The sequence below is a fragment of the Podarcis gaigeae genome (genome assembly GCF_964106915.1).
Source record: "Podarcis gaigeae genome assembly, chromosome: 2".
Classification (NCBI taxonomy): domain Eukaryota; kingdom Metazoa; phylum Chordata; class Lepidosauria; order Squamata; family Lacertidae; genus Podarcis; species Podarcis gaigeae.
Window position 1 is genome coordinate 23,028,244 of NC_139679.1, and position 14,557 is coordinate 23,042,800.

General features: G+C 46.3%; 3 protein-coding genes across 19 annotated transcripts in view; 2 read left to right on the top strand and 1 right to left on the bottom strand.

The window, feature by feature from the left end:
* The window catches only part of KMT2D (lysine methyltransferase 2D), a 107,206-nt gene extending 103,575 nt beyond the window's left edge, over positions 1–3,631 (top strand). For all 16 annotated transcript variants that reach the window (XM_083727289.1, XM_083727281.1, XM_083727290.1 and 13 more), the window contains one exon: positions 249–3,631. In XM_083727289.1, the coding sequence (XP_083583415.1) occupies positions 249–341 (93 nt within the window). In that variant the 3' untranslated portion in view covers positions 342–3,631. The remainder of the gene's footprint in view (positions 1–248) is intronic.
* Positions 3,632–5,346: 1,715 nt separating this feature from the next.
* Positions 5,347–9,470, bottom strand: ORMDL2 (ORMDL sphingolipid biosynthesis regulator 2). Its single transcript, XM_083727869.1, has 4 exons — positions 9,345–9,470; positions 7,441–7,615; positions 6,261–6,412; positions 5,347–6,154 (listed from the first exon to the last, which is right to left on the bottom strand). Exons 2-4 carry the CDS (start codon positions 7,612–7,614, stop codon positions 6,019–6,021), a joined length of 462 nt encoding a protein of 153 aa, XP_083583995.1. The 5' UTR covers position 7,615; positions 9,345–9,470; the 3' UTR covers positions 5,347–6,018.
* A 140-nt stretch (positions 9,471–9,610) lies between these two features.
* The window catches only part of SARNP (SAP domain containing ribonucleoprotein), a gene marked incomplete at its 5' end in the record, with an annotated part of 56,760 nt that continues 51,813 nt past the window's right edge, over positions 9,611–14,557 (top strand). The window contains 2 exons of one of the 2 annotated variants that reach the window (XM_083727841.1): positions 9,611–9,778; positions 13,277–13,376. In XM_083727841.1, the coding sequence (XP_083583967.1) occupies positions 9,611–9,778; positions 13,277–13,376 (268 nt within the window). The remainder of the gene's footprint in view (positions 9,779–13,276; positions 13,377–14,557) is intronic. The other variant, XM_083727840.1, reaches the window with a different exon arrangement.

A 14,557-nucleotide genomic window follows, 5' to 3' on the forward strand; every position in this document is an offset into this window, starting at 1 on the left:
TTCCACCTTAACCAAGGCATAGAAGTCATATGAAAAGGAAGGCGAGTCCAAACTCCACTTCCTCCCATTATTGCTGCCATCTTGATGAGGAGATAAAACAGTGTAGAGATTTTGTTCAACTCTAGTCACTTGTTGCAACTCACGTGGCCATCGCGGGAATGAACCCAATGGATGGCAGTGACGTATTTGACGTTAAAAGCGCCTCAAGGATTAATCCTCGGTTCTCTTCCGATGTCCTCCTCCCTCAGCTGACCTATGACTACCAGTTTGATTTTGAAGACGATCAGCACAAAATCCCATGCCATTGTGGAGCCTGGAACTGCAGGAAATGGATGAACTAAACCCCAAGGAGGCTCTTCGGACAAAGCAAAGGGGGAGACCCCGACTGCTCGGCACAAGAGGCTCTGCACAGAGAGGAGGTGCTGCTGCTGTACCAGCTCTCCTAACCCTCCTTCGGCACAGGGAAATCACCGGGGGGGGGGGGAACGAGGCATGTTTGGAAGCCACCAACATGCTGGTGGGGCAGCTGGGGCCCAAGGCAAGAGAGGGGCGATGTCAGCATATCTGCCACTGCTTGCCAGTCTTGGCTATGGTATTATCATCAAGCTGGCTGCTTTCAGCTGTCAGGCTCAGCGGCCTCCTCTTCCAGACAAGGCGACCTGCTTCTCCCCAGCAGAAAGGAGCAGCCACGGAGCAGCCCCATCTGGGGCGGGGAACTGACAAACTGGCAACTCAGGGTTTTCTTTTAGTTTTTCTTTTGCTTTTTTTAAAAAAATAAAAATAAATTCTTTCGAGGCCGAAATGGGGAGCGCCCTTCCGCCCCCCGTGCACCTGTAAATAACGGGCTTCAGAAATACTATACTGGGAGGAGACTGGGGCATTCTTTCTAGCAGAGCTGGGGGGAAAGCAGGGCTGCAGCATGGCAATTGGATCCCCGGGGAAGAATTTGTAATTCCCTCCCCCCACCCCCTTGTGTGTGTGTGTGTGTTTCTTTAAGGATTTTTTGTGTGCGAGAGAGATTTCTTCTTTTTTTAAAAGTCTACTATCTATTGCTTGCTAATCTACCAAGGTAAACAAGAGGCTTCAAAGAGACTCAATAGCTTGACAATCCACCTTCCAGAGCCCACTGCCCCCGCCCCCCCCCCCAGCTCTGGATTTTGTATACATTTAGATGTCGGATTTGAAAGGGGGAGGGGAGAGAAAGTGTGTGTAAATAATGTGCTTTTTTTTTTTGGATTGAGAAAAAAGTACTTTTTTTCCAGCGGAAAGCAGGTGTCGGCTTGCCGAAGCTGGAAACAGGCCCTTCCTCTGCCCCACCTTGCCCACCCTCCCTGCGCGAGGAGCATTCGCACTTGAACCTACCTCATTTGAAGTGTTAGACTTTGCTATTTTCTGTTTTCTAATGTGAGCCCCTCGCTGTGCCACCCTTCTGCTTTTTGAGCCCTCTTCCCTAAGTACGGAGAGCCACAGCTCCCCTGGCAGACATGGGAATGCATTTCCAGGAGGAGGTGGGAAGCTTTTTTATTATCTGGGGTCGTTCCTCTTTTCCCCCCACCAAAAAAAACCCTCAAACCAAAAACAGTACCCAGTCGCCTGACAACCTTCCGGACTGAATTGCTGAACCGAGCGCTGTCTGCTTTCCTGCCCCAGCAACCAAGAAGGGGGCAGGGGACCCCACAAGGCTTGAATGTGCCAACGTGATGGAGAACGCAAGATCTCCTGGTCCAGCAATGCCAATCTCAGCACATCTCTCCTGTAGAGCCCAACCCATTTTGCCGACGAGGGAAAGGGGGGGGGGAGTGCTTGACGAGAGAGCCGATGGCTAAGGGGGCCCAGCTGTGATATTTTTGGGTTGGGGGAAGAGTTGGCCAAACCCATTGCCCTAGAGACCCCCAGTTCCCAATTGTTTCCCATGATCAACTTGCTGCTCTGAAGACTCTCTTATGTTTGTGTGTGTGCTTGTGTGCGCGTGAGAGAGAGAGAGATGTTGGCACATTGCAGAGTTTGGGATTATTTATCTATTTATATATATTGTGTATATATTTGAACTAGCATGGGGAGGAATGCTCCGGCTGCCGGGTTTTCCTCGACTGCCGGGTGGGTTTTCACAGACCACCCCATTTCCCCTCCACTGGGCAGGAAGGAACTAGAGGGCAGAACGTGTTTATGGACAAAACGTAGGGTGGGAAGGGGAACATGTAAAGAGCCCGTTTTTTATCCTTTCTCTGTGTGTATATAGATGACTATTTTTCCTTTTCCTTTTTAAAGAAGAAATCAATTTATAACCAGTATCTTGAGAGCCATCTGCCTAGCGCCATCTCCCCCCCCCCCCCCAGCGTAGGGAGATTCTGTATTAATAGAAGGCAAAATGTGGGCATTATACAGGGGAGACACACACACACACACAAAACCCGGGGGAAAAGAGAGAAACCCACACACAGGGTCTCCCTGCTGTTGAAATGACTTTGCAAGACAGCTGTACCCTTGAACCTAAGTTGGTATTGTGGGGAGGGGGTGAGAGTTGCAGGGTCTTTACTGATAAGGCTCTCTCAACTTAACTTTGTACAGTTGAGGCCTTTTAACGCACAATTGCACCATTTCCCCTCTCCCCCACCCCCCCAAAAACACTATAACAAACACTCTCTCTCTCTCCAAATGCCTGTAAGAGTGGCATTGAGTGATTAACCGAGGCCACATCTCACATTCTCTCGCCGGATCCAACAGACAAGGCAGAGAGAGAACGTGGCAATAAGACTTTCATAGCGGGGGCAAGGTGGGGCATGTAAAATCAGGGTTTGTGTGTAAGAATATCTTTTTTTTGAACTTGTTGGCAAGGTGAGAACCATGTTCTTGAGTGAAAAAGCTGCTTCTGCTAACCGTTCAAAGCTATGACGGTTAAAAACAGTGGGAGGTGGGGTAGGGAAATTTCAAATATTAAAAGTAGTAATTAAAATTGTATATAAGATGGCATTTGTGTAGAGAAGGGGGGAGTTTTTATCAGTAACAAAACCACTGGACATTGTTTGAAAATAAAGGTTTGAGTTAAAGCCAGTATACATATTTTTTTTGTCTCTTCGGATTTGTTTTGTGTGTCATTTCCATTAATTTGGAAGGCTGTAAAGATGTAAAAAAAAATAAATTTTAAAAATTGCTACAAAGGTTTAAAAGCTTGAGAGAGATTTTAAAAAAATGATAAAGTGACTGAATATAATAGATTGTCAAGATTTTTTTGGATGACGGTTAAGAGTTTAAGATAATCCTGTAGATTTTAGCTGATGAAGAAAGACTATACAGTTTTTAATTTTTATATAAACTATAACCCGGTCTGGAAGCTAAAACTTTTTTAAAGTTCTCTGCCTGTATAATCGCATTTGACGCCTTGTCCCATACTTCTGTTTACAGTTGCACATATTATATATATTAAGTTTTAACCCTTTTATGAACCCAAAATAATCACTTTTTTAAAAAATAAAGTGTGGACTTTGTGAGGAATTATATTTTGTGTTTTGGGGTTTCATTACTTTGTGTGCGTGATTTCTGTGTAGCAAAGTTGTCCGTGATGAGAACAAAGGGTTGAAAACAAAACATAAATACTCCTTTAAAAAATAAAATAAAAGCAAACACGAAAGCACCCTTGTACGTGGCTTGTTTTCTACCAGGTGGTAGCTTTGAAATGTTTCTAATTTACCTTCAAAGTTGCGAAAGAACTGGCTCCCAGTTTTGCTTCTCTCTAAGGTTTTTTAAAGGAAGAAATAAAACCCTAAAATGCATTTAAAGTAATTGGGTCTTGGTTTAAATTAGTTTAAATTTAAATCCACATTCTCAGTAGATGGGTGGAGATCTCATCTTGGTGAGTCCAACCATAAGATAAGAGTCCTTCTACACATGTGATATCTAAGATTTGCAGCTTCTGTGTGTGCCTGTGTCCCCTTTCCCCATGCTTTCTTGTTCTGCCATTAATCTTGTGACCACAGGTGTGGCTCAAGGTATTTTGGGGAGTGGGAACCATCTTAAAAGCAAGTTTTGTTTATTATTGATATTGCCTATCCTCCAAAATCCTGCCTATGTTTGGCCTCCTGAAACAAAAACCAATATCTGGGCCGCAGGCTGTAGGATATATGGAAACATATAAACTTTTGGAGTTACTCTAAACTAGGGCTGATTTGACTATGAGGAAGGTGTGCGCGTATATAAAGAATTAGCATTGCTGCAACTATATGATGTGCATACTCCAGCTGCAGCCTTCTGTGTAGCAGAAAATAGGCAGCTTGGTGCAGTTTCACCAGCCACACAATACTCCCCATTCTTCACAAGAAAAATCTAGCAAGGCAGAGCCATTAATGCAATGATTTTGTCGTCACTTGCAAGGAAATCCATAGTCCATCCCAGGGGTTAGCAACCTTTTTCAGCCATGGGCCAGTCCACCGTCCCTCAGACCATGTGGTGGGCTAGACTATATTTTTTTTTGGGGGGGGGGGGAATGAACAAATTCCTATGCCCCACAAATAACCTGGAGATGCATTTTAAATAAAAGGGCACATTCTACTCATGTCAAAACACGCCGATTCCCGGACCATCCATGGGCTGGATTGAGAAGGCGATTGGGCCACATCTGGCCCCCGGGCCTTAGGTTGCCTATCCCTGGTCCATCCCAATACAGTGGTACCTCGGGTTAAGCACTTAATTCGTTCCGGAGGTCCGCTCTTAACCTGAAACAGTTATTAACCTGAAGACCACTTTAGCTAATGGGGCCTCCTGCTGCTGCCACGCCGCCGGAGCACGATTTCTGTTCTCATCCTGAGGTACTATTTCTGGGTTAGTGGAGTCTGTAACCTGAAGCTTATGTAACCTGAAGCGTATGTAACCCGAGGTACCACTGTACTAGCATCTGTCCACTGCTGGGGGAAGAATGTTTTTAGAAATTCAATGCAAGTTGTTAACAGGCCCCCTTTTCAGATGTTAACATTCACTACCATGTACTGTGTACATCAAGTTGTCTTGGTTGGGTTCAACCCCTTGTTGAATGCAACAATACTGTGCCAGCGACTCAACAGCTCCCTGAGTGGGGGGGGCGGGCAGTCATAAAAGGAAAATTTGGCAAGGCTAAAAGACAGGCTTTCTGTATTTGAAATCCACATTGCCTGGATTGTTGCCTATCTGGACCACCCTCGTTTGAGAACGGGGAGCTTTTAACTTTGTGGTTCTGATCAACCACAGCATTTTTGCGCTCCGGTCTCCCCCAGCCCTGGAGGCACGCTGGGAAAACAGATGGCACTGGAGGCCTGCACTGTGCTATGCAGGCACCCAGCCTCTCCGATAAGAGATTAGGAGGACAGAAGCAGAATGGAACGTTGACAAAGCTGTATTTTTAATTGACTGCTGCACCACTAGCACGGTCTTGCATTTCTCCTTTATAACCAGAAGGATTAGAAACCGCTTTTGAAAACAGAAGCCAGGTTATGTGGTGGACTCAAGGATTTGCACTTGAGTGGTAATGAACCAAAAAAAGGGAATCATGGAGCAGAATCATGAACTACAGTCATCGCAGCATGACAGTCCACTTCTTTCGTAAGAGTTCCCCAGCCCTCCCACCCTGAAAACAACAACCCCATAAACACTTTGGTGTGACAGAATTCTATAAAAACAGAAAAGGTTTACACAGAACAGCTTTATCTCCCAGAAGCTCATCTCAGGCACCCATTAGAAGCAGCTCAAGTAGAAGTCTTGCAGGGGACGTCCTGGAGATTTCATGCCCTCCTAAGGATTCAGTCTTTTCCACCAGAAGAGGTGCCGGTCTAATTGTAGACTAGCCGCATGGAGAATGGGTTCTATCCCGTAGCAAGAAGCAAAACTCAATACTGCTTAGCTCTGTGGACAGCTGACGCTCTCCCTGCTAGCCCACCCCACAAGTTAATGCGAGGTTCTCTAGAGCTTCAGATGATGTGACTGCAGCATTGCCATCAGGATTTTGCAGTTAAGAGCTGTTTCTTTCGGGAAGAGTCAATATTCCGACTGCTTTCAATACTTGTTGATGCCAAAGATGCGCACGCCATGGAACAGGGGTAGTTTGGGCAAGAGGACGCTCAGCAAGGAGCTAGTGTTGATTATGAAGTGCACAGGGTCATATTTGGTATAAAAGCTGGTCAAGATGTAGCTAAAGGGAAAGAAACGTGCTGTTTTTAGCTGCATGAAAAGTGTCAAAGCTTTGCTGCTTAAGTAAAAGACAAAGCAGTGCAAACGAAGCCATTCCTGGTACTTACAGGACAATTGGTGAGATGCTTAGGAATTTGCGAGAGGACGTCCACTGTGTGCCATAGTCAATCTGCTCCCAGTGTGTGAGGAGGCGATCCTTGCCCTGGTCTGGTGTTTCAAAGGGGGTTCCTTTCACTGTGTGTAGAAGCCAATACATTGCCTGGTGGGGGACAGGGTGGAAAATAAGTGAATTAAGATTGTAGCCTTTCTTCTCTCTCCCTAGGACAGCAGGAAAGAGGACATCAGCTCAGATTATTGTGTAGCTCAGATTGAAAGGAATAGTTGAGCAATTTCCATACAGTGGTATCTTGGTTTAAAAACAGCTTTAGTTTATGAACAACTCGGATTAAGAATGCTGCAAACCCAGAAGTAGGTGTTTTGGTTTGTAAACTTTGCCTTGGAAGCAGAACATGTTTTGCTTCCTGTTGAGTGTGTTCCATTTGTAAATTGAGTCCCCCGCTGCTATGGGAAAGCACGCCTTGGATTAAGAATGCTTTGGTTTAAGAACAGACTTCTGGAACGGATCAAGTTTGTAAACCAAGGTACCACTGTATTGGTATTGGTCCAAACATAAGCTGCATCCTTAAAATGAGATCACTTCAATGATGCAAGAGCACAATAACAGGTCACACTCTGAGTTTTATACAAGCCAGCTTTGGAGGGTGAAAGCAAGGCCTATATTCAGGCCTATATGGAAGAAGGTTCGACGTACAATGACAAGTTTTGTCGCATGATCTGTGATAACAATCAATAATTCTCTGCTTGTAGAAAATCCCTAGGATCTGTAGCACGGATAGGGAATATTTTTTCAGCCTAAAGGCTGTCAGGAACTGCGTTGCAGGGGTGTGGAGACAACAACACACAAAGCAGGCAGGGAAGCCATGGTTGGAATTCTTACCTTTGTACAACAAGCTAGTTTCTACACACACACATTCATTTCTTACCCCGATCCAAGCAAGCAAGGATCCCTATCAGAATACAAACACACATTCCACCCAGGCAATAACAGTCAAGAAGGGTGTGAAGCAGAGTCACTGAAAGGTGTGTCTGGGAAGGTGTTATAACACAAAGAGTCCCCAGAGTTTGAGGCCCACCACCACCAACCCAGAGAATGCATTAAAGGCTCAGGTGCAAAAAAATAGCCTTAAAGAACTTAAGTTCACGAGCTGATAAAAAGTTATAACCTACCAAGTTGTGGATGACATTGGTCAGGGTCCAAACCACAGGAACGCTAAAGAAGGGGATGCTGAGAAGAATGATGTGGAGAAGAACCACCGAGATGCTATAAGCCAGCCAAATGCCTTTGCTGTTCATCACTCGGGTGTTGGGGTTCACCTCACTGTGGGCCACGCCAACATTCATGCTGAAGAGGAAAAACAATATGCTGGATGCAGAGATACTGTACAGTGGTACCTCGGGTTACATACACTTCAGGTTATATACGCTTCAGGTTACAGACTCCGCTAACCCAGAAATAGTACCTTGGGTTAAGAACTTTGCTTCAGGATGAGAACAGAAATTGTGCTCTGGCAGCGCAACAGCAGCAGGAGGCCCCATTAGGTAAAGTGGTGCTTCAGGTTAAGAACAGTTTCAGGTTAAGAACGGACCTCCAGAACGAATTAAGTATGTAACCAGAGGTACCACTGTACATTATATATTATTTCATTTGAATCTGTAAAATAGAAAATGCAGAAATACACATACACAGAGTTGTTTCACGTACCACATTGCCACCAACTACAAAAAGGTGTTTCTTTCAAGCCTAATTTTGGGGAGCCGGAGAGAAAAGAAGCTAAGGAAAGCCTCTTTGGGCGCATGCGAGCCTACAGGTGCCACACTTCTTCCGTTTTTTAGCAGCCGAGGAAACTGCCTCATTAGTCCTATGGTGAAGTGCTTGCTGGGTAAGGCAAGAAGGTCCCTGGTCCTGCCCCAGACATCTCCAAGAAGGGCCCCACCCCCTGCCTGGATCCTTAACTACCATAGCCTCGGCCCTGTATACCTGAAGGAGCATCTTCACCCCCCCCCATCATTCAGCCCAGACAGGGAGGTCCACCTCCGAGGAGCTCCTGGCAGTTCCCTCACTGCGAGAAGCGAGGTTACAGGGAACCAACAAGAGGACCTTCTAGGGAGTGGCACCCCAGCTCCTGCCAACCTAGCAGTTCAAAAACATGCCAGTGCAGGGAAGATAAACGGCATTTCTGTGCGCTCTGGCTTTTGTGACAGTATCCCGTTGCATCAGAAATGGTTTAGTCATGCTGGCCACATGACCTGGAAAGCTGTGTGCCGGCTCCCAGGGCCTGAAAAGCGAGATGAGTGCCGCAACCCCATAGTTGCCTTTGAATGGACTTAACCTTCCAGAGGTCCTTTACGTTTCTTACCTTCCTACAGAAGGCCCTATAAATCACTATACAGTGGTACCTTCGGTTAAGTACTTAATTCGTTCCGGAGGTCCGTTCTTAAGCTGAAACTGTTCTTAACCTGAAGCACCACTTTACCTAATGGGGCCTCCTGCTGCCGCCGGAGCACGATTTCTGTTCTCATCCTGAAGCAAAGTTCTTAACCTGAGGTACTATTTCTGGGTTAGCGGAGTCTGTAACATGAAGCATATGTAATCCGAGGTACCACTGTACAACCTTCAGAAGACATCTGTATGAGGAAGTTCTTAATGATTGATGTTTTATTATGTTTCTGTATACAGTGGTACCTCGGGTTACATACGCTTCGGGTTACATACGCTTCAGGATGAGAACAGAAATCATGCGGCGGCAGCAGGAGGCTCCATTAGCTAAAGTGGTGCTTCGGGTTAAGAACAGTTTCAGGTTAAGTACGGACTTACGGAACGAATTAAGTACTTAACCCGAGGTACCACTGGATGCTGGATGCCGCCCATAGTGGCTGGGGCGACTCAGTCAGATGGGCTGGGTACAAATTAATTAATTAATAATAATTAGTGCAGAGCCGACACTAAGCTCACGTGGGCCAGTAACAAGGCGGTTCCCTGCGAAGCCCTTGTTTATCACCAGGAAGGACACCTAGGAACTCGAGACACCGCCTCACCCAAGACCCACAACGGAGACCTATAGGAGACCTACGCGGCTGGTTCCGCGGCGGTGGCGTCTCTTCTTAGCGCGGGAGGGACAAGGCGAGGCACCCGAAAGCGGCGCTTCTTCCTGCTTTTGCTTCCGCAGGCAGGCGGTCTCCAGGAAACGATTCCTCGTCCCCGCCCTCCACTGCCAATCAGCCAATAGGGCAGGCGCTCCGGTCCTTCCCCATTGGCTATTCTTTACCGCCGCTCTTCGCCTCTCTCCCCCCGTTTCGCTGTTAAAAAAAACCACACACGAGCCAATGAGCGAGGCGGATGTTAGGGAAGCGTCAAAGTTCATGGGAAAGCAAGGCCCGGATTGGGCGGCAGGGCCTGAGCGGGCACGCACGGTTTGCCGTCGGGGCGCGAGGGAGGAGGCCGCTGAGGGAGGGGAAAAGCGAAGGGAAGATGGCGGCGGAAACAGTGGAGCTGCACAAGTTGAAGGTACCGAGGCCGGGTCTGAGCGGGTGGGGCGGACTCCTCATACTCTGAGGGAACAGCGCTTGGCGTTCTCCTTCTCCTCCTTCGCCTCACTCCAGGCTGGCGGCGGCGGCAACACTGAGGGGAAAATCCTGAGGGAGCTGCCTTTCCCCCCCTCAGGCTCCGTGTGGGGTTTTGCGCCGTCAGACCAACCGGGCCGCCGAGTTCTCGCGAGGGCGGGAAAAGAGTCGCGGCGGTTCCCGTCGCTCCGCGCTCCCCTCTGAGGCCGGCTGGACCTGCGGGCATCGCGCCATACCTGCAGGAAGGGGCAGCGCTCTCCTCGCCCACGTTGGTTCGCGGTAGCTGCGTAGCCCGAGCTGAACGCCCTGATGCCTGTGGGATATAGGAGCGCGAGAGAAAACTCTCCCCTCCCGTGGTTTCCAGCAATGGTGGTCGGAAGCATTGCTGCCTCAAATTGTGGAGTAAAGGAGCAAACTCTTCGGTCTCCCCCCCCCAAAAAAAATTTTTTTGAGAGTGCCTGGAGGGATAGATAGATATATACATACAGTGGTACCTCGGGTTACATACGCTTGAGGTAACATAACGCTTCAGGTTACAGACTCCGTTAACCCAGAAATAGTACCTCGGGTTAAGAACTTTGCTTCAGGATGAGAACAGAAATTGTGCTCCGGCTGCGCAGCAGCAACAGGAGGCCCCATTAGCTAAAGTGGTGCTTCAGGTTAAGAACAGTTTCAGGTTAAGAATGGACCTCCGGAACAAATTAAGTACTTCGCCTGAGGTACCACTGTATACCACACACACACAATATACATAGATAGATAGATACACACACTTATATACATACACACATAAATATATAGACATATATACAAACATGTATATATACGCACACATATATACAGGATGCGGGTGGTGTTGTGGTCTAAACCACTGAGCCTTGGGCTTGCCGATCAAAAGGTTGGCAGTCCGAATCCCTGCAACAGGGTGAGCTCCCGTTGCCCTGTCCCAACCTAGCAGTTCGAAAGCACACCAAAAAGTGCAAGTAGATAAATAGGTACCACTCCGGCGGGTAATGGCGTTTCCACGCGCTGCTCTGGTGTCAGTGTTCTGTTGCACCAGAAGTGGCTTAGTCATGCTGGCCACATGACCCGGAAAAACTCTGCGGAGTGGACAAACGATGCCTCCCTCGGCCTGTAAAGCAAGATGAGCACTGCAACTCAGAGTCATTCACAATTCGACTTAACCGTCAGGGGTCCCTTTACCTTTTACCTTGGTTTTTGAATGTCTCCGTTGACGAACATTCGGTTTTCGAATGCCATAAACCAAGAAGAAAATGCTTCAGTTTTTGAACATGCCTCGGAAGTCGAACATGCCAGGCGGCTTCCGCTGAGGCCTGCCTGTTGGCTATTGAGTTTTCAGTTTTCGAACGTTTCAGAACTCAAACAGCAGGGGACCTGGGTGCCCGAGCACCCACAAAATTCCCCATGAAGGGGGCTGGGCACCCTCAAATGTTGGTGCTAGTAGCCATTGATAGTCGTCTCCTCCCCGGATTTGTGTAATCTTTCAGTAAAAGTTGGAAGCATATCATTGTTGATTTACTTCAGTTAGTAAGTCATTTGGAATGAATAGTTCTCAAAGTGGCTGATAGCTAATTCTTAACAATTCAGTACAAAGCAGTGCTCTCTCATTTTAGTAGTGGAGGATGTTATGTAAACCATTGAGCCTCTTGGGCTTGCCAGTTGGAAAGTTGGCGGTTCAAATCTCCATGATGGAGTGAGTTCCTGTTGCTCTGTCCCAGCTCCTGCCAGCCTAGCATTTTGAAAGCACATGAGTGCAAGTAGATAAAGAGATACCACTGCTGCAGGAAGGTAAACTGTATTTCCGTGCACTCTGGTTTCTGTCACGGTGTTCCGTTGCACCAGAATCAGTTTAGGCATGCTGGCCACATGACCCGGAAAGCTGTCTGTGGACAAATGCCGGTTCCCTCAGGTTGAAAGCGAGGTGAGTGCTGCAAAGCCCATAGTCACCATTGACAAGACTTAACCACCCAGGGGTCCTTTACCTTACCTGTCTTCCATAGGTTATTGGACGACAGCTCCTCTGTCATCCCTGACCACTAGCCATGCTTGCTGGGGCTAATGGAAGTTGTAACCCAGCAACATTTGAAGGGGTACCAGGCGAGGGTCTATGTTAACTCCTCTTCCCTAGCTCTCTGGTAGCAAGTCTAGCAGGAAATGGCCCTGTCCCAATAGCTCTCCAAATAAGAAACTGGGGGGAGGAAGTCAGCCACAAGCAGGTATTTGTATAAAAATGTGTGTTCCTGTGAAATTACATAATGAAAGTTGAATGTGTTTGAATGAAAGTCTCAACCTGGACCAGTAGAACACTTCATTTTACAAATGATCTTTTAAAAGCCTATTTCTTCTCTTGTCCTTTAGTTACTCAGTGAAGCATGAGCCTCTCTAGGATTAAGGCTGCAAACCTTTGCCCACTTATATAAGAATCAGTACAACCTGAATATAGTGGAACTTGCTTTGATAAATCCACTTTATACAATTCAGTCCCATTTCCCTCTCAGTTTGCATGCTGAACTTTCTGTCATTGCTGCCCCTGGTTCTGGGCAACCAGTATTGCCCTCCCACTTTCTAGGTTGATGCTTCCTGTCACAAAATGCTTGTGTAAAGTTGCAGATATAAATGTGGGGAACCAGGAACTTCACAGTATGAAATAAATGTTTCCCCTTGTATGCTTGTTATTATTCATTCAAAGCATCCCCACCTCAGCCAGAAAAGTTCCCAGGGCAGCTTATATAAGATCATGCTTATATACTTCCCATGTTTATATACTTCATAAATTATTGAAGCAATCTGAAAACCTTGTGGCCCCTTGGTAGGCCCTTATGAGCACCATGACTCCTGGTGATGGCAGCTGTGGTGTGGAAGGTAGGCACACAGCCCAAAAGGATGTAATAACACAGTACAACTACAAATTTATAGAAGATGTGGTGGAGCAGCATAGAATTGTGATGGTTGCCACCAGTAATGTTACTCTTGCGCAAAGTTGGAGCAGTTGGAGGTGCAATGGGTAACTTAGTGAGATCTCATTTTCCCAGGAGCAAAATATTACTATGTGCATTTAGAGAGAAGTCTTCCTTGAGGAAAACTAGTCTCATGAATAAAGTTCTAAGGTGTCTAGGCCAATTAAAGCTTAACTTCATAAGTCAACTTTATTAACTATTGTGAGACTGAGAGTCTTCTATTTTTGGTCTTGTTTTTACTGCAGATTCCTACAGACTTTCTTTATAAATGTTATAAAATGAGTGTTGAAAAAAATCTAAATAAACCATGTGACCTTATTAAAAAACACAGCCGTAGCTTGTTCAAAACCTTTCACCATTTAATATCTATCCATTATGATTATTGCATTTTTGTACATGTTTCCTTCCTAATCTGTAGGAAGCCACACTTTCTTTATTAAGGCAAAGTCTCTTCTACTTTACAGCTAGCTGAGCTGAAGCAGGAATGTTTAGCCCGAGGTCTGGAGGCAAAAGGAAACAAACAGGATCTCATCAATAGACTTCAGGCCTATCTTGAGCAGCATGGTAGGTTCCTACACTGCATTCTTTCTACACTACCAAGATCCTTCTAACAAGATAGAGCAGAGTCCAGCAGAGGTTACCTTAAATATTTAAACAAATGTGTAGCTTTTTGGATGTTCATTGTGAAACTTTACAGTCAAAGGTTCCCTGTACTTCAGTTTATTAATTGCTCTTCATATAAAGTTCTGAAATGATTAAGCAAGACATAGGCCACTTTCTAATGTCATGCTAAACCGTGGTTTAATGTTAAGTGAACAAGCTTCTGGCTCAAGTGCTCGCCTCTCTGTTTCTGGCATGGCCAAGAGAAGGAGTTGGAGGATTTTGCTTACATTTTTCATTAATTGCGTTTTTGCATTTTGTTCAATCTCATGGATGCGTTTTTGGCAGGACCCTCACAATTCCCTTCAGAATCTTCGCCAGTGACAGATACAAGGAAAAGAAACATGAGCTGGCGTGGTGTAGTGGTTAAGAGCGGTAGTCTCGTAATCTGGGGAACCAGGTTCATGTCTCTGCTCCTCCACATGCAGCTGCTGGGTGACCTTGGGCCAGTCACACTTCTTTGAAGTCTCTCAGCCCCACTCACCTCACAGAGTGTTTGTTGTGGGGGAGGAAGGGAAAGGAGATTGTTAGCTGCTTGGAGACTCCTTCGGGTAGTGATAAAGCGGGATATCAAATCCAAACTCTTCTCTTCTTCTTCTCTCTAGTACCAGCAGTGGTCAGGAGAAATGTTTCTAGAACTAAGAGAGACAGGTTCAAACCCCCCACCCCAACTACGTGTTCACAGGTTTTATTTTCAGTAAAAGGCACAACTGACATGGATAAATACTCATACTGTTTAAGACACTGTTTTAGAACAGAAACCTTTTGGAATGTAAGGATAAAGTGCATGTCTGCAAAGGAAGCAACTACTAATATAAAACGCTTTATCATGGTGGTCAATAACATTGCATTGAAAGCAGAAAAGGGGGATTTGAATTCTGCTCCAGGCAGATACTGGAATCCACTCTAGCCCAAAGTACACTACTGCTGTTGTATGCCACACAGGTCTACCCACTAATTTCCTGGTGGCCTGGGCAGCACAGCCACAATGCTGGGCTTGTGACCGTCTACTAGTCCAGGTAGGAAACTTCTGTGATTCATTTCAGAGCTCAACCTCCTGGCTCCTCAGTCTTGTTTCCTGCCAA